General features: G+C 38.2%; 1 protein-coding gene across 1 annotated transcript; it reads right to left on the bottom strand.

Moving 5' to 3' along the window:
- Positions 1 to 61: 61 nt before the first annotated feature.
- LOC149947352 (uncharacterized) lies at positions 62 to 15,210 on the bottom strand. The gene is made up of 11 exons (XM_090170882.1): positions 15,191 to 15,210; positions 13,191 to 13,417; positions 12,907 to 13,064; positions 12,425 to 12,590; positions 10,429 to 10,962; positions 5,244 to 5,556; positions 4,640 to 5,184; positions 4,116 to 4,573; positions 3,880 to 4,055; positions 1,698 to 3,786; positions 62 to 151 (listed from the first exon to the last, which is right to left on the bottom strand). Exons 1-11 carry the CDS (start codon positions 15,208 to 15,210, stop codon positions 62 to 64), a joined length of 4,776 nt encoding a protein of 1,591 aa, XP_090027008.1.
- Positions 15,211 to 19,268: the final 4,058 nt, after the last annotated feature.

Raw genomic sequence — 19,268 nt, 5'->3', positions numbered from 1 at the left:
ATTTAATTATTTGTTAATAAAAAAATAAAAATATATTTTTAAGAAATACATGTATTTGGTTTTATAAAGTAATACTTATATACAATCCAGTCACAAGTAGAAATAAAATTATTGAACCCAAGAAAATCATTGTAGAAATTAGCCAAAGATCCTAGAAAGATAAAAAATCATATGGAATGAAGTTAGACAAAACCTTTACAAGAAAAATACTATCATATCTATCAGTACTCGGCTTTAATAAACCCTGCTGGAAATGATCTTGACATGAAACATAAAAAGGGTAAACCTTAGCTGCGCCAAGTAGCTTTTAATAATTTCAATTTTCTACGTTTCAGACTGTTGGCGCCATCTGGTAAGATTTAAAGCCACGTACACGAATTTAATAACGTTTTCCATTTGATTGCTCGAGATTAGCTCCGAATCTGTCTCTGACATCGTAGAACTGCAAATGGAACATTCCATTACATTATTCCCGCGCTTTGTTGTTTTTTGTCTGCTAGTATTTAGAATTTTCGCGTCTTGGCACATTGAGTTGGAAATATTAATCTAGAGATCCAATCAAAACTGCTCCCCCCCCCCCCCCCCCCCGCGAAACAAGTTTTTGAAAATTACGAATGTGCCGTGACTGTCGTCTCCTCTAAAATGACGAGATAACGTTATCATATGACCCGTGGCGCCATCCATTCTTTTTGAAAAAAAAAAGTTTTTGCCGGAAAACGCGTCTTATTTGAACGAACCATTGAGAGATAGACGGCGCAACGGGTAGAATGATAGTTTTCTCGTCATTTGGGAGCAGACGGCAGTATTCTTATTTTTTAAAAACTTGTTTCGTGAAATGCTGAAATCCGACGTTTTGATTAGACCTCTAGATTATTATTCCCAACTCAATGTCTTGGCAGATCAGTTTTGGGCGAGCGGTTTTGGGCGTTGTCGGAGCACCCGAGACTCTCGGGTGCTCAGAGATTGGGAAAAGGAACACGCGGAACTTGATTGGAGCAGATCCGAGCACGCAAATGGAACATAAAATGTTGATCAGAGCGATCTAGAGCGCTTGAGAGCAGTCAAATGGAAAACGCTATCAGAAACCGCAAAAAATATTAATATTTTTCATAATAAGTTTTTTTTTAAAATTACCTCATTCAGTTTACCGTTAACGTAGAGGAAGGTAGCGGTAAACGTAAGAAGTTCATAAACGGCTTGACTTCCGTTTGCTAAGCAGACAATTTGTTATTACAATTTTACAAAAAAAGGAAAATGTCTGCTAAGCTGCAGACAAAAATCTAGTAATTTATGAGCTTCTCTCGTTGACCTCTACATGGCTCTATTAAAAATGAAAAAGCTAATTAGTAAGTATTTATTTCCTTAACGACAAAGCGTTTAAATTAGCGCCCTCTAGTATGAAGAAAAACATTAGAATCGAACTTCGAAGGCCTTCTCCCACATGTTTCTCTCTGACGCCCTTGTAAGCGATTTATGAATGGGTATATTCAGTGGCGTAGTCACGATTTTGGCTCCGGAAAGAGGCACACCATTGAAAAAATAAATATAAATAAAAAGGATTTGTACAGGTAGCCTAGGTGTAGGGATGGTTAATTTTATATTTTTAAATAAGAACTCAATTTCAGAATGGGAATGATAATTAAATTATAGCCTGCATAATTTCAAATTAGATTTTAGTAAAGTTTAAAAATACTTACATTAGTATTGTACGAACAATTATCTCTCCCCAAGGTCGTCACATTGGGAAAAAAACTTTCGGGTTTTGTAGAGGTATGAATTATAGAAATTGTGGGCTCTGACGTATTCACAGTGATTTTTGAGGCAAGGCTTTTACTAGGATGAAAAGTGGAATACATTGAGGTATTTTCTGTGGAATGTTGGTTTTCAGAAAACTTGGGGACGTTTCTGGGATTATTGGTTACATCTTCAGTGAGTTTTGAGTACAGGCTTTTACTGGCATGAAGAGTGGAATAAGTTGAGGTGTCTTCTGTGGAATGTTGGTTTTCAGAAGTCTCGGGGACGTTTGTGGGATTATCGGCAAAATCGTCAGTGAGCTTTGAGGCAAGGCTTTTACTGGCATGAAGAGTGGAATAAATTGAGGTGTTTTTTGTGGAATGTTGGTTTTCAGAAATCTTGGGGACGTTTGTGGGATTATTGGTAACATCTTCAGTGAGTTTTGAGGCCAGGATTTCACTGGCACGAAGAGTGGAATAAATTGAGCTGTTTTCTGTGGAATGTTGGATTGCAGAAGTCTCCTGGTCTTTTGTGGGATTATTGGTAACATCTTCAATGAGTTTTGAGGCCAGGCTTTTACTGGCATGAAGAGTGGAATAAGTTGAGGTGTCTTCTGTGGAATGTTGGTTTTCAGAAATCTTGGGGACGTTTGTGAGATTATTGGTAACATCTTCAGTGAGTTTTGAGGCCAGGATTTCACTGGCACGAAGAGTGGAATAAATTGAGCTGTTTTCTGTGGAATGTTGGATTGCAGAAGTCTCCTGGTCTTTTGTGGGATTATTGGTAACATCTTCAATGAGTTTTGAGGCCAGGCTTTTACTGGCATGAAGAGTGGAATAAGTTGAGGTGTCTTCTGTGGAATGTTGGTTTTCAGAAATCTTGGGGACGTTTGTGGGATTATTGGTAACATCTTCAGTGAGTTTTGAGGCCAGGATTTCACTGGCACGAAGAGTGGAATAAATTGAGGTGTTTTCTGTGGAATGTTGGATTGCAGAAGTCTCCTGGTCTTTTGTGGGATTATTGGAAACATCTTCAATGAGTTTTGAGGCCAGGCTTTTACTGGCATGAAGAGTGGAATAAGTTGAGGTGTCTTCTGTGGAATGTTGGTTTTCAGAAATCTTGGGGACGTTTGTGGGATTATTGGTAACATCTTCAGTGAGTTTTGAGGCCAGGATTTCACTGGCACGAAGAGTGGAATAAATTGAGGTGTTTTCTGTGGAATGTTGGATTGCAGAAGTCTCCTGGTCTTTTGTGGGATTATTGGTAACATCTTCAATGAGTTTTGAGGCCAGGCTTTTACTGGCATGAAGAGTGGAATAAGTTGAGGTGTCTTCTGTGGAATGTTGGTTTTCAGAAATCTTGGGGACGTTTGTGAGATTATTGGTAACATCTTCAGTGAGTTTTGAGGCCAGGATTTCACTGGCACGAAGAGTGGAATAAATTGAGCTGTTTTCTGTGGAATGTTGGATTGCAGAAGTCTCCTGGTCTTTTGTGGGATTATTGGTAACATCTTCAATGAGTTTTGAGGCCAGGCTTTTACTGGCATGAAGAGTGGAATAAGTTGAGGTGTCTTCTGTGGAATGTTGGTTTTCAGAAATCTTGGGGACGTTTGTGGGATTATTGGTAACATCTTCAGTGAGTTTTGAGGCCAGGATTTCACTGGCACGAAGAGTGGAATAAATTGAGGTGTTTTCTGTGGAATGTTGGATTGCAGAAGTCTCCTGGTCTTTTGTGGGATTATTGGAAACATCTTCAGTGAATTTTGAGGCCAGGATTTCACTGGCACGAAGAGTGGAATAAATTGAGCTGTTTTCTGTGGAATGTTGGATTGCAGAAGTCTCCTGGTCTTTTGTGGGATTATTGGCAACATCTTCAGTGAGTTTTGAAGCAAGGCTTTTACTGGCACGAAGAGTGGAATAAATTGAGGTGTCTTCTGTGGAATGTTGGTTTTCAGAAATCTTGGGAACGTTTGTGGGATTATTGCTAACATCTTCAGTGACCAATGACAATGGTACGCTGTCCTGAATATCATTTTCGGCTAGACAAAGTCCCCTTAACAAGGTAAACGAAATCCAAATTAATAGTTTTATTACAACGCGACCGAAGTGAACGAGCCTATTATATATATAATAGTAGAAAATATACCTTTGACAGGATTTACCGGGTGCGCAAAATGTCCCGTCTTCCTTGAGGAGGGGTTTCCCATCTCTGGCTCGAAAACTTTTTCCCAAGAGGACCGAAGGTACGCATTTTCCTGTGTTATTATTCAAACAACAAGGAAAGCACGGAAAATTGGAAATATCGTATTGGCAATCGCAATCCTAGGAAACCGAACAAAGTTAAACGACAAAGCGCATCATCAACGGTCTTCGGAACTATACCGCAAACCCGTTCTTTTCGCAAATCGAAACTTCGCAAACTCCACTCGAACAGACTGACGTCTGCTCGTTGCAAGGTGTACCATCAGGTTGCCATTCGGTCGAAGGACACGATGCGGACTGGCCGTCACAGAACGTTGATCGAATACAATCGTCAGAGGGTGAAGAACACTGGACGTTCTCATTTTTCGCTACAATTTTGCAACTTTCGTTACAGCAAGGACTAGAGTGGGGATCGCAAACGGCTTGATAGGATTTTCTGGCTAGCGTGCATGGTTTGTCCAGGACGTACGATTCGTTATGCGTACCGGTATAGGGCGGAGAGCAACAAAACCTTTCTCCGTCCTTGGGTCGTTTGTCTTTCGGCCACGAATCGCATTCTTCGCCCACTTCAAGTATTAAATTTCCGCATTCGGATTTTAGGGAACTATCTCGCGTGAAACACCCTTTAAATGGCACCACTGAAAAAATAGAAGAGTAATTACGCTTTTCATACTTCAATAAAACACGATACTACGGTTACTGACCTTCAGTAACGGTTTTAAGAACTTTCATTCGATTGCAATCGGTGAACTGAATTCCCGATGGATTTTTCCTACTCCAAGAAAACCCATAGTCTATTAAGTTTTTCTGCCTCTGCTTGGGAATACACGTCATATTGTTCTTAGATTGAATGTCTCTGGCACCCATAGTGTGCAGGGTTTCGTGCGCGAGAAGAAATACGGCGTTGGGTCTGCTAGCTATTTTTCCTCCGCTTCTTCTGAAGGTGACCGACAACGCGTTCCACGGAGGGCGGCAGATGGTCCTGACGAACGCCTGTCCGGTGGCCAACATCTTAGTGCCATGAATAAAATGTTCCACACTAACTGGAGAAAACAGATCGGGGTTCTCTACTTTAGCTTTTTTAACGGAAAACAGTGAATCGCGTATGTTGCCCATGTAGGAGTTTTCATTCTTGTAATATTGGCCCAATAAGCCTTGCAGAGGCGTTTTCATGAGCGTAATATTAACTAGGCGAGATCCCAAGTTATCTCCCAAGCCATCGTTGTCCAAGTCCAATAAACGAAATAACCTACAATCAGAAGTGTATTTTAAGTATCACTTGTCAAAAAATTAGAATTAGTCGATTACTTGTCAAGCTGCGTGTAAACGGCTACCAATTCACCGATAACTAAGGCTTCATTGTCCTTATACAACGAAAAAAGTGAACTGTGAAGAAACGCTCTAATGGTGATATGTGATCCGTTCAACTTTTTCAAACGTCGCATCATGTCATCTTCCGACAACGAACTCTGATATTTTTCCCCGTAGACATCTTCCGAAGAACGCCGTAGACGACTGGGGCGTTGGCCGACAAATTGGTCAGTCTTATCTTCAACGGAATTTCTTTCCGGAGCCTCATTCGTGAAGCAAAAACCACGATCGCAACGATGTAAATCACTACCTAACATTTGTAACTTATTAATATACGAAACACTACTTCTTGACGTTTATAGAAGTTTGATACTTAAAGTCGTTTAACAAATAACTGCCGCAACATATATCGCAATTTCTGTAGAATCGCCAAACCATAGACTAATCAACTTCACTGCAGTACTATTAGTGTTAAACACGGATTTTATCGAAATAAATCAAAGAAATCGTTTAACGAGAAGATCTCTGTTTAAATTTTTTTAGGTAGAAAACCACAAAAGCATCTGGTAACAGTGGCGGCGCCAGGAATTTTCGCGAGGGTAGGCAAACCAAATAAATGGGCCCCCGACCCGGGACCCCCCTTTTCTCAACGAAATGCTTCAATAAAGTAAAGTAGTGATGTACATGACGAAAAAAAAAGTTCTAACAACAGTAAAACGAGTCCAAATATAACAGAACTGGTTTTATTTACTAGGAGATACCTTAAAAAATTATCGAAAATTTACCTCAAAAATACATTATCGACAATTGTTTCATTGTTATTTATAAATAATTTTATCTCTTGGGACAATTTTAAGACCCTTTCTAGATCAATTTGGGGCCCCTTATAGGATGATTTTGGGGCCCCTCAAAATTTTAAGGTAGGCAGTGGCCTACCTGGCCTACCCCGTAGCGCCGCCACTGTCTTGTAAATTAAACGTGAACTAACTAGGTTTCGCGTGTTTTCATAAAAACTGTAGAATTATAAAGTTATTGGCATTCCAAATTATCACTTCATTTAAACTTTTTTTAATCTATTTTTGTTTAAAATCCTGAACGAGTGCAAAAAATACAGAATTTAAGGTTTGAAATTTCAAACTTTCCGCCTAGTGCGTTTCCTAGCAACACTCTGCCTCACATGGTGTAGTCGGTGTCTTAAGATGCAACCGGAGAATGTTCTGGAATCACCTTTGTTTTTTTAAATAAATTTAAGCTGTCTTAAAGCGTTTTCTATTTGACTGCTCTCGAGTGCTCCGATCAACTTATCTTGTTCCATTTGCATGTTCGAATCTGCCCCGATCAATATTCGCATGTTCCATTTACCGCTATCGAGCGCCCTGAGATCGGTCGAAACTGATCTGCCGTTTTGGAGAGATCAAGGGAATGAGATCGCTCTAGGAGCAAGTTTTTGCCGTGCTCAAATTCTATTAAATGGCCTACAAAATGGTCCACTATTTTCGAGCTTAGAAAAATAAAACTTAAATTCGTGACGAAACAGCTAGCAGGCGAGATTTTGATTTAATTTTTTAGGCTGAAACAAAGACTAGAGTTTCTATAACTAATTTACCAAAACACTTAAAAATTACATTGAGGTTATAACAGAAGCATTGTTCGTTTCGACCCCTCTCACCTCGTAAATTAGTTTTTGTAATTTTTACTCATTGTTCTTTTAAACCTGAAAATATATAAATAAATAAAGCTTAAGTAATTACGCTTTAAAGCCAACGTGAATATCGCACATTTATGTACTTCAACCTGCTCTTCTGTTACGTGACTTAAGAATACCTTCGTAATACAAGTGATTTTGTAGCCCCACCTTCCAAATTCCAATGATTTTTAGGCCTTTTAAGCCATTTTGAATGAGCAGACAGCTTTCACGTTTCCAGTTAAAAACTCGGTCGGTAGATGATGTTCTTTCTCACCAATAGTTTACAGGGCAACGCAAGTGAGCTGTCATTTGTGTGAATATGTATGCAAAATGCGAAATTTCCGGTAAACTCTGCGTGGTCTCGCCAGTACTGAGGGGGGTGTAGGGGGTTAAAAAGCACGTTACTTTTTCTTTATTTTGCCACAGAGCTTGCGTTGCCCTTTAATTACGCAAGAAGCCTATGTACTTTAAGACACATTAAGCACAATGCCTAGCTAGGGCATATGAAGTACGAAGGAGCCATTAAGGTCTATGAAGAAGATAAGAAAACATTTTACCACTTCTTAGCAACAATTTCATTAAAAAATGCATAGGGCTTACGAATTCAAAAATTCAGCCTTGAACCAACTCCTAAATTCCTTCACTCTTAACTCTAAATTAATATTATTATTATCGTTTGCTATTTTCACGCGTCACCGAAAGAGGGTGTAGTAAAAGTTCGCTAATAGGCTTCTTTTGGTCGAAGTAAGTAATTATTCTTACCCAGAGCAAAGTAGTTAAAGGCCTTGAAATTGTTGAGAAGTCTGCTAGGAATAGATTCCACTTAGAGTTACAATCAAATATATATCTCCATTCCACTATAAATACTAACTCTAGGAATTAAAAATACGTTGACCTTCAAATCTCATTTAAAATTTCCCAAGTGTTTAGGCAAATTAGTAAATTGAAGCCGCTCATATTCAACGGAGGCTATGTCCGAATAATATTATTAAACACTATGTTTAAAGGGAATATAACCAGTAACGCGCGCTCTATACGGAAGACCCGTAACAGTTTTAGGGATTACCTCAGCAACAAACCACTAAGCAGTGCCAAAAATATCGTAAGTGACGGGAGGAAGCTGCTAATATCGGAAACTTTGGTGCGCGACAGAAAAACTAGAGGTTAAATATAGAAAATAAAATGGTTGATGTCCACCAAGAGTCAAATGTCAATTTTTTTATTTACTGTCGAGGAGCAGTCAAATAGGTTCTATTCCAGAGATATACGATTGGAAAATCTATTAACTACGCAATTTTAATTTTTAATCAAGTGAGAAATTGGCTGCCCTTTCTGTTGGAGTAACTTCCCAGTGTAACAGGTGATTCTCTCCGGGATCTACTTTGGACAACACAATCGGCAGTGCATCGACTTTCAAAGCATCCCGAAGAAAACCACATAAGTAATTGTACTTTTGTTTCTGGAATCGTCTTCCATATTTTTTTTTAATTTGTTGGGCTTCTTTATTTGTTGAATATTGGTTTTCATTAAAAATAAAAATGATAGAAAATAAACAATTTCTATTTAGTTTGATTATTGATCGAGATAAATTTTAACAAATATAAAGAATTGGATTAATATAAATTTTTATACGCGGATTTTCCATTTTAAAAATTTCACCACCGTTAAAAGTAAAAATAAAGGAGAACGTAGTATTACCAGAATTTAACGAAAGTAAGTCAATTTTACCTAACACGGACGGGGAGAGTCCATGTTTTAGCGCAGCACTGTTGTCTCCCCCACTCTTTAACTGACGGGACGGTTCCTACAACTGCGCTTCTCTGCGCCCGGTGTTTGACAGAAAAGCCCCCGTCTCAGATTGGGCTCTGTTCTTGGCCCCCTTTTGTTTAATGTGTTAATTAACTCCCTCCCTACAGGGTTGAAAAAAAGCCGGCTTTTTTTTAAAAAATCCAGACCAGTGGTTTTAATTGGCTATAACCGTTTTTTTTCGGTTATAACCGGCTAAAATATAAACAGTACCTTTTACTTATGTAAGTAGAAATTGTCTACAGTTATTGTCGTAAATAAGAAACTAAACAAATAAAGCGAAATAACTATATAAAATAACTCAATTATTTGATTTCCTCGGGAAATTCCTCCTAGTTTATGTGTATGACGCACCGACAGAAGCGGGGCAGCGAACTTTCGAACTTTAAACTGACCGAAAAACTGGCCAAAGTAAACCGGTTTCTAAATATGAAACAAAAAATAATTTAAATTTCTAAATAAAAACTATTAATTTACTAAAATATTCATAATGTAATTTTTTTTAAAAAAAGGCAAAAAAAAATCAGGATTTTTTCAAGTGGCCATAACCGGTTTTAACCAGGTGGCTATAACCGGTATGGCTGGTTATATGCCAACCCTGCTCCCTGAGGTTGTTCGATGCGTTCGTCGCCCTTTTTGCCGCTGACACTAAGTTATTTAATTGTATCAAGTCCGTGTCTAACTGTCTGTGTCTTCAATCTGATCTCGATGCTGTTATTGATTGGGCTGACTCGAAGGGGCTATCTTTCAAAGTCGATAAATGTTCCGTTCTACACCTTGGCAGGAATAACCCCAATCATGTATATAAAATCAAGGGTCCCCATTCAAACTACTCTCTCAGCGGGACTTGCGAGTTATGGTGATCCTTACTTAAAATGTCTAGTCATGTTAACAAAATATCGAAGAAGGCTCGCTCTATTACCGGTATTGTTCGTCGTTATCTTTTTTTCGTTCTCTCAAGCTGATCCAAACTCTTTATAACTCTTTTTGATTTTTGTTCCCCTATCTCGCGCCCCCAACTTCAATCGGACCTCCTCGCACTCCAAATAGCTCAGAATGCTTTTGCGAAGCTTCCTCACAAAATTTCTACTCTTCCAGCCCCTTCTCGTCCGCGTTTCCTTCGTATTGACCCTGTCCATCTGCGCCACCGTGTTAATGACCTTTGTTTACTCCATGATTTTTTTATAATAACGTAACTCTAAATTATGATGATTTATTTTCTCTCAATTTCTCCCAAACTAGAGGTCATTCCCTCGAGTTTGTCCTACGCAGCGCCAAAATCACTTTTCGTCAATTTTCATCAATGATTGGAACTCTCTTCCAAAAGCAATTATTTCTATCCCCAATCGCCACACTTTTCGCCGCCATGTATCTTCCCTTCAGCGTGATATAGATTCCCCTCAAAATCGTAATAACATTGAATACATTTGTATTTTTTTACTGTCTTCGCGTCTTTAACTCAACTTGCATGTATCGATGCTCAAACAAAAGCATTGTTAGAGGCTTATTGAGCAGATGTAAATAAAAATAAATAAATTAATTAAACGTTTCACTGCTGCTGTGGAACCTAGAGCGGAAATTTTCCAGAACTAGTTAGAAGGGCGGAAGTTATGGCTAAGCGTTAACCTATTTTCAATGGCCTCTGGTTTCACGTAAACAAAGCAACAGTTTGCGAAGAATTATACTTACCACGGTAAATCAAGTTATTGTGCCACCTCGAAGAATCGTTCGCGGCTACATCCACGTCAAAATAATACGTCGATGGTTCGACGAATATGTGACCTTGACCTTCATCTTCAATCGTTAGGGACAAGCGACCCTTTTCGCCCAAATAGCCGTAGCAGGGACTTCGATCGCCAATTAAATGTCCTTCGAAATGGTCAATGTCTTTTTCTCGGAGCCAATAGTTCCTTTGAGCTGGCGAATCCAGTACCGTCACCGCCAGAGATTCTCCAGAAATCACCGACGCTTTCCGCGTGGCGAGACACCGGAAGAATTGACCGAATGCCCTGAATTGTACCAGCATCTGATCTCCGTCAATATAAATCGACCCTTTAGGACTGGGTCCAATCGCGTTGTCCGAATGCCGTTTAGCGCGATTAGCGATAAATCTCCCCTCAATTAGCTTTAGCGAAATTGGTTCCAATATTCCAGAGTCTAACAACGTTTGCGGATCTTCACCCACCGCGTTAGCGTTTATAAAGAGCGTAAATAATATTAACGCTGAAAATAAGGCGATTTTTATAACCATATTCATATATTCTTTAAGCCTAAAAAGACTAAATCGAATAAAAACGTGCATATTTTTAATTAGCTCGCGGACATATCAGTGACGGCTATCTCGAGATTGATTATAAGACGCTTATTTAGCAGTAAGAATAAAAAGCGTTTTACACACAAAACTGTTACTCTCTCTTGCATACTGTAGGACAGTAAATAGATTTTAAATAACACTGCAGGGAATAGTTTATACCGAAATTCACATTTTATTATTACTAAATAAGTATGACCAACGTATGGGACGCCAAATCAGAATAATCCAAATGATTTATATTCATTTTATTATTATTTAAACATACTTTATTTATTTATAAAGGGCTAGAAGATTTAATAAAAACAAAATAAATTAAATTGTCACAAAATATTTGAACTTTTACAAAATATTTTAAATTTTCATTAAAGTATTTAAAAATTTCATTACAGCATTTTAAACTTTCATTGACTAAAATATTGATGGACTAGAAAATTGTTCGATCAGACGCTAGAGAGATAATTTGACATTGAAACTTGACAAAATAGTCGCGTGTTACCACCTTTAGGCAACACATTTCTGGTAAAAATGACAATTTTGAATAGTGATAGTTTTGGTGCCCGTCAGTTGGACAAGGTTGAATAGAATGGTTACTTACAATGTTAGTATTGCTTGTGTTTTATGTCATGATTATATCTATTGGTTGAAAATAGGGAATTACGCTGTTCCTTATTTATATTTCTGGGTTTCATTATTTTTTTAGTATCCTTAAGAATTAATCATAAGTATATCCTTAAGAATTAATCATAACTATATCCTTAAGAATTAATTTTAAAATATCTTTGAATATTAATCTTAAAATATCCAACAGTATTAATTAGAAAATATCTTCAACGATCTTAAAATACCTTTAACAATCTTAAAATATCTTCAACGATCTTAAAATGTCTTCAACAAATTAATCTTAAAATGTCTTCAACAAATTAATCTTAAAATGTCTTCAACAAATTAATCTTAGAATATCTTCAAGAATTAATTTTAAAATAACTTCGTGAATTGATTAGAAAATATGTTCAACTATCGTAAAATATCTAGATATCAAAATGAAAAATGGAAATCAGCTTGAAAATCCAACTATAGAGTATCATTTTGGAATTACCCAAGTCACTTTGAGATTCAAAATGCCATACCCCTCGAGTCTAAGACGATGTCATTCAATAGGCCGACGACTCTTTACGGTTGGTAAACGTAAATCAATGGGGCATTCGCGAATAGAACTGGAAATGATACGATCCGCGGAAAAAATCGATTTATCGAAATAGGATTTTAGGGAATATTTGATTCTAAAGGCGCAGGTGGCGTCGCGTTGAGGACCAACAGACTCAGCGGCGTAATGAGACACTCTCGACGATGACGGAAGATCCGCCTTAGTACTCGACGAAGCGGGCATCGAGCCTCCAGAATCTGCCTCCAAGAAGTGGCTATTCTTCGCGTAATCACGAAGCAAAATTGAACTTCCTCCCGCAGAAGGACTGACTTCCGCCGCTCTTGGTACGTGATTGCTTTCTTCGAGTAGATTTTCCTCCGAACTGCGGTTTGCCTAAAAAATGCGGGGCTATAGAGTCTCAAATAATTTGTACGAAGAAAATAATTCTCACAATAATCCATTAATATAACCTAGACGTTAAGGATAGCGTCTCAACATACTTAAGTCAAAATCGACTCATTTTAGAATAAGCTGTCGATATTTATTCCTATATTTTTGTCATTTCTGATTTTAATGTTTTTAAAAATAAAACCTGGAGGACGCTAAAATAGGCCACAAGATTGACATCGGGTCTAGGTTTACATTTATGGATTCTTGATAATAATACCACCACTACTACTACTACTAATAATAATAATGTAATGAATACCTCTTGAATGGCCGCGGCAGTGGACAAATCCATTGGTTCGATATCTCTTTCGGATACGCAACTAGACGTCTGATCAGATTCGTTCCTGTCCGTATAGTTACTTCGATTCAGCCGGCTGAAATTCTCAAATGGATTGTTTTGGACGTAATTTGACGATTCTTTAAAGATAAACGAAAAAAATCGTATTCTTTTAAAATTTATATCCAAGATTTAATTCCCGCTACGTATTTGTTTATTGGCGTATTTGTAAAAAGTTGAAATAAAATTTAAAATTTCGTTTTTACCCTGATTTCTTAAATTTCTCAATTTTCTTCTTCTGAGATTGGCGAACCAAGTTTGTACTTGGGTCATGCTGAGACCGGTTTGAAGGACGAGTAGCTCCTTCTCGTGGCGTTTCGGGAAAGGATTGGATTTGTGTTGCTCGTACCACAAACTCAAAATAAATTTGGCGTTCATTGGAAGAGTGATGGTCTTGCGTCCGTGCGGACAAATGCTCGGGGGAGGCGGATGTCTGCGCGGAAACCAAAAAAAAAAAATAATAATTTAAAAAATTGAAGGGGAAATTCCTACCGACATTTTGACAGATTCTTAAGATCATTTTTTCTCGGAAAGTCTTAATTTTAGCTCCATCTAATTTAAATAAGCAGAACTAAGGGAGCTTTTTTCGACTACCATTAACTTATGTACCACAATGGTAGAGATTAGTCGGGCCGGCTAGTTTTAAAGCCCGACCCGACCCGACCAGATTAAAAAATACCAAATTGAAACCTGACCCGACCCGGCCCGCCAAAATTATTTATTTTGAAAACTCGACCCGACCTGGCCCGCCAAAAATATTTATTTCGAAAAGCAGACCCGACCCGGCCGCCAAAATGACTTATTTCGAAAACCCGACCCGACCCGGCTCACCAAAATTATTCATTTCGAAAACCCGACCCGGCTCGCCAAAGTTAAAAGCCTACCGGCCCCACCCCGAGAAAATTTTGAAAATTTTAAACCCGACCCGAATAGGCCGGATAAAATTGAAACCCGGCACGACCCAAAAAAACTCGTACTTTTTATGTTTATAGAATACGCTTGTACTAAATGTTAGAGCTGCCTTCCAGATTCCATTTTTATCAGTAGATGGTGCTTGGAGCTCTTTGAGAAACGCTTAAAAATTAGTGAACGTGCCAGAAGACTGGTTAACACGTGAAAATGATTCGCTTTCTGTATGTAGAGATTTTCTGTTGCGAATAAAATAGAAACTTTAAGGCACGATCACTATTATATAACAAGCCCGAGCCGACCTGCTCAGTTTTATGTAAAAAGCCCGAGCCGACCTGCTCAGTTTTATGTAAAAATCCCGACCCAACCTGGTCAGTTTTATGTAAAAAGACCGACCCAACCTGGTCAGTTTTATGTAAAAATCCCGACCCGACCTGCTCAGTTTTATGTAAAAAGCCCGACCCGACCTGGTCAGTTTTATGTAAAAAGCCCGAGCCGACCTGCTCAGTTTTATGTAAAAAGCCCGACCCGACCTGCTCAGTTTTATGTAAAAAGCCCGACCCGACCTGCTCAGTTTTATGTAAAAAGCCCAAGCCGACCTGCTCAGCTTTATGTAAAAATCCCGAGCCAACCTGCTCAGTTTTATGTAAAAAGCCCGAGCCGACCTGCTCAGTTTTATGTAAAAAGCCCGACCCGACCTGGTCAGTTTTATGTAAAAAGCCCGACCCGACCTGCTCAGTTTTATGTAAAAAGCCCGACCCGAAAAAAATTAAAAGGACATCGTACTTCTTCTGTGGGATTTGGCTTTCGACAGGTTTTTCTGAAATTGAAACATGTTGTTAAGCTTGATCAAAGGAGCAAAATTGTTCGTTGCCATTTTTACCTAGCTCCTATAGTTTGTCCAGTATCAGCGGTCAAAAGTGGACAAAACTTAGTATAGTCTATTGGTTAAAAGAAGTCAAGCCAACTTCACGCGCTCACTACGCTCGCACCAGGCGGCCTACCCAAAAGATCAAAAATAGCGAAATTCGTTCTTTGCCGCTACGGAGGCGCTGGAGCCACCTCCGGACCTAACTATTAGCATAGAATCGAATGAAACGATTATGGTTTTTCGTTACTTTAAGGAATTTATTGAAAACTATTCGATATATTCGTCGATGTCAGAGGTAGAGTAAACCTTTTTCCATGATTTACAACCCTTTTCAAAATTTTCTAATTCATTTTTCCCGCCGAGATCGACTATTTCCAAAAGTGCCACCGCTCAGGCGCCAGTGATTAGAATGGAATGTAAACAAACCGACATGTGGAATTTTTCATCAAACGTTTGGGGTTGGATTTTAAACTATTTTATGGCAAGTAGATAAACAATTAAACTGATATTTAAAGTGATGCAACTAAAATTTTAGTGTAATGAGCATAAAATATACTTTTAATATTTTTATGAAATAATTTGTTTGACGTAAAAGTTAATAATTGCATTTTTTCATAAAATTTTAGAGACATATATAGTTGGAATAATAGTGATAATGAACGAAAACATGAATGAACATTGGTAAAAAAAGTATGAATACTGGTAGAATAGAATGAACGCTGGTAAATATGAATGGTAGATATGAAAGAATCCTGGAAAACAATGAAGTATCACTGGTGTATGGTGAACAAAATATGAAAATCCATAATGAAGATGAAAGACCTTTTCTCGATTGAGGTTTGTAAACTAGTTCCTTTACTTTCTCAAATCAAATTGTCCTAGTTATGTTATCAACTACGGGTGGTATTATTTTGTCACAGATAAATTTGGCAGATATCGAGGCATGAGGGACATAAAAATTGCAATGCAAAATTGGACACCTGGTAAGTTTCGGCAACACGGGAGCTTCAATATTTTCGCTAATTCTTGCTGATTCTCGTAAATAAGGAAGTGCTGCCTCAATGAACCATTACAAAATCCTTATTTGGGTAACTTATACCTCCTCTGTCGGATGTTTTAATAAAGTCTAAAAGTGGTGAATTAGAGAAGGGTCCGGAAATGCACTCGAGACACAAGCTACAAAATTCAGCCTGCTCCATTTTCTGTACCACAAAACCAGCTACGTAAGCCAAACTTGCCAATTTTAAAGTGGTTCGTTGCGTATCAGGCTCTGTACTCAACGCATTTGGTATCATATAAGTTGGATACTGTATAGCCACTCTACTCTAGAAGGTTGGGTAGCGTGCCTTCGGAGGCCTTAGTGCGAACTATACAATAACTATCCTATTATAATAAGATACTAATATTTCTTAGATATTCCCACCAAGGGAAGAGAATGCAACCTGGCAGCCATTGGGGGAAAACTAGAACTGACTAGCAGGCTAGCTGGGAGTTAACCACTCCCATACTAGTTTCGGACTGCTACTAACCACTGACTCTACAGCTCTGCCTCTATGCTCTTAAAAGCCCTATCTCTCTCTCTCTGCTACCTCCTTTTATACCAACTCCCACACTGGTGCCACCACCCGTGCCCTTGGGAGTTAGGCCTAATAACATAAGGGTTTGCCTGTTTGGCCTACTAGCAATATGACTGCCACTGTGGGAATACCGTAGGTATTGCCATTTTTTCCAGCGTTCGTAATTTAAGACCTTTACGGTAATCTGTTTCACAAAAATGAAAACTACATACAACGCTCAATTCTGATCTGTCATTTATTTGAAAATTATCCCGAGAGATATTTTCTAGCCACATGCCTCTCAACGCTGCATCGGAAGGAAACTCGTGGAAAGAAACTCCAGGTGTTTTGCCTTTTACAAATTTAAAAATTATTGATATGTAACAACTTTAAATAATAATTGAAAAATTAAATAAATATCTTTTTACATAAATCTGATATCACTCAGCAGTAAGTAATTATCAAGTGTTCGAATTTCCCGCCGCGAAAATTGTTTTAAAAGACAACAAATCTAAAATCCAACAAGGCTTTACTATTCATACAAAATATTTAAAAATTGAGGGGTTATTTATGGAAATTGAACTTTTAAGTTATAACCTAAGTATAAAATAAATACAATTTTCTGATATTCAAATAATTTCCAGTACTATGTACTCATTATGGTCAAGTTTCGCGCCATAGAAAACCATGTTATTTATATCGTAAAAGGAGCCGACTTTAAGGTCCGGAAGTAGCGCTCCCGACGGCCGTCGAAGACACTAAAAACCAAACTTTTATTTCGCGCCAATACATGGATTTGAAATTCTTTGGGTAGGCCGCCTGGTGCGAGCGTAGTGAGCGCGCGAAGTTGGCCATGTCAAGGCCGATCGGTTAGCGTTCTACCCATTGAATTGGGAATAATACTGCTAGAATTACAATTACCATTTCGGTTGCCATGGTTACGCGGGACCTGTTCTGAGAAGACTGTTCGATATTCATCTTTATAATTGGGCGGTAGCGCCATCTATATTTTGTAAAGTTATATGATTCGCGCAAAAATTCAATTGCAATATAGTTGCCACCACTAGAGACAGATGCCGCCACGGTTGAACGATATAGTTTAAAAAGTCTCCATATTGAACGAAATTGGTCCTGCGCTAGCCAGATTTTTTTGTACCTCTATTTATTCCCAACTCAATGGTTCTACCTTCGCTAGTCCGAGCTCACCATCAATAGAGTTTTCTTGCTAAGATTCGCGGTGCTTCCCTAAACAGAGCGTCGGATTTGGTTACTTTCTGATCGCACGATGAACGAACTCAGTAAATAAATAATTAAATATTGAGTTTTAAATGTCGTTTGACCGTGACTTTAGACGACTGCGTGACTAAAATCGATAAATAAGTGTTTGATATGTTGTGGTGTGACTGTTTCTTTCAGCGAGTGTTGAATGGGGGATTCAACGAAACGGTTAATCATATATATTCTGATTTCTTAAGAATTTATTTTTTGTTATGTTTTCGTTATTATTGCTCATAAAATATTGAATAATAAATTATTCCACGTACGAAAATTCATAGAATAATAATTTGCAAGAAATGAAATAATGAATAATGAAGTAGAGGTGTAAAAATCTTGGCAAAAAAAATTATTTATAATGAGCCCAGACTAGCGACGCGCGAATGTAGAACGCTAACCGATGGGCGCTGACTTCTTTAAACAAATAGACTATACTAAGTTTGGTCCACTTTTGACCGCTGATACTGGACAAACTATAGGAGCTAGGGAAAATTGGCTATGGACAATTTTGCTCCTTTGATCAAGCTTAACAACATGTTTCAATTTGAAAAAAATCTGTCGAAAGCCAAATCCCGTAGAAGAAGTGCGATGTCCTTTAAACCTGACCCGATCCGACCCGCAAAAACTTCGATTTCGAAAACCCGACCCGCCTCCTGAAACCATCCTGAAATCCAAAATAGTTTTTAACCCCCTCAAAACCGGCATTAAATGTAAAATAGTTTTTAAACCACCCAAGACGTCCTGAAACCATCTTGAAATCAAAAATAGTTTTTAACAACACCCAACCGTCCTTAAATTTAAAATACTTTCGACCACCCAAGGTGCGCTTGAATTTAAAATAGTTTTTAACCCCCTTCAAAGCCGTCCTTAAATGTAAAATAGTTTCGACCACTCAAGGTGCTTATAAATTTAAAATAGTTTTTAACCCCCTTCAAAGCCGTCCTTAAATTTAAAATAGTTTCGACCACCCAAGGTGCGCTTAAATTCAAAATAGTTTTTAACCCCTTCAAAGCCGTCCTTAAATTAAAATAGTTTCGACCACCCAAGGTGCGCTTAAATTTAAAATAGTTTTTAACCCCCTTCAAAGCCGTCCTTAAATTTAAAATAGTTTCGACCACCCAATGTGCGCTTAAATTTAAAATAGTTTTTAACCCCCTTCAAAGCTGTCCTTAAATTAAAATAGTTTCGACCACCCAAGGTGCGCTTAAATTTAAAATAGTTTTTAACCCCCTTCAAAACCGTCCTTAAATTTAAAATAGTTTCGACCACCCAAGGTGCGCTTAAATTTAAAATAGTTTTTAACCCCCTTCAAAGCCGCCCTTAAATTTAAAATAGTTTCAACCACCCAAGCCGCCCCGAAATTAAAAATCGTTGCCCTCTCCCAATTGTCCCGAAATCAACTTAATATGGTCTTTTCGAAACGCGTAAGCTAATTGAAATTCAGGTGAAGATACTCTTGGTGCACTCGAGACGCCAACAACGGTGAAATGGATGTAACATTTGTCGTTTGTTTTATTTCGACCGATGGCTGGTCGAAAATAAAATAAGTAGGGGGGGGGGATAAATCTGTTTTCGATGGAGGCATTCCAAGAAAAAAAAAGAGAGAAGGGGAACAGAGATATCTCAATCAATGGGAGGAGAAAGAAAAGTGGTCTGAAGAAAATGGATTGGGG

This window comes from Leiobunum rupestre, chromosome 4 (genome assembly GCF_980474605.1).
Source record: "Leiobunum rupestre chromosome 4, qqLeiRupe1.1.hap1, whole genome shotgun sequence".
NCBI lineage: Eukaryota > Metazoa > Arthropoda > Arachnida > Opiliones > Sclerosomatidae > Leiobunum > Leiobunum rupestre.
The sequence above is the reverse complement of the archived record's forward strand: the minus strand, read 5'-3'. Positions and strand labels throughout refer to the sequence as shown.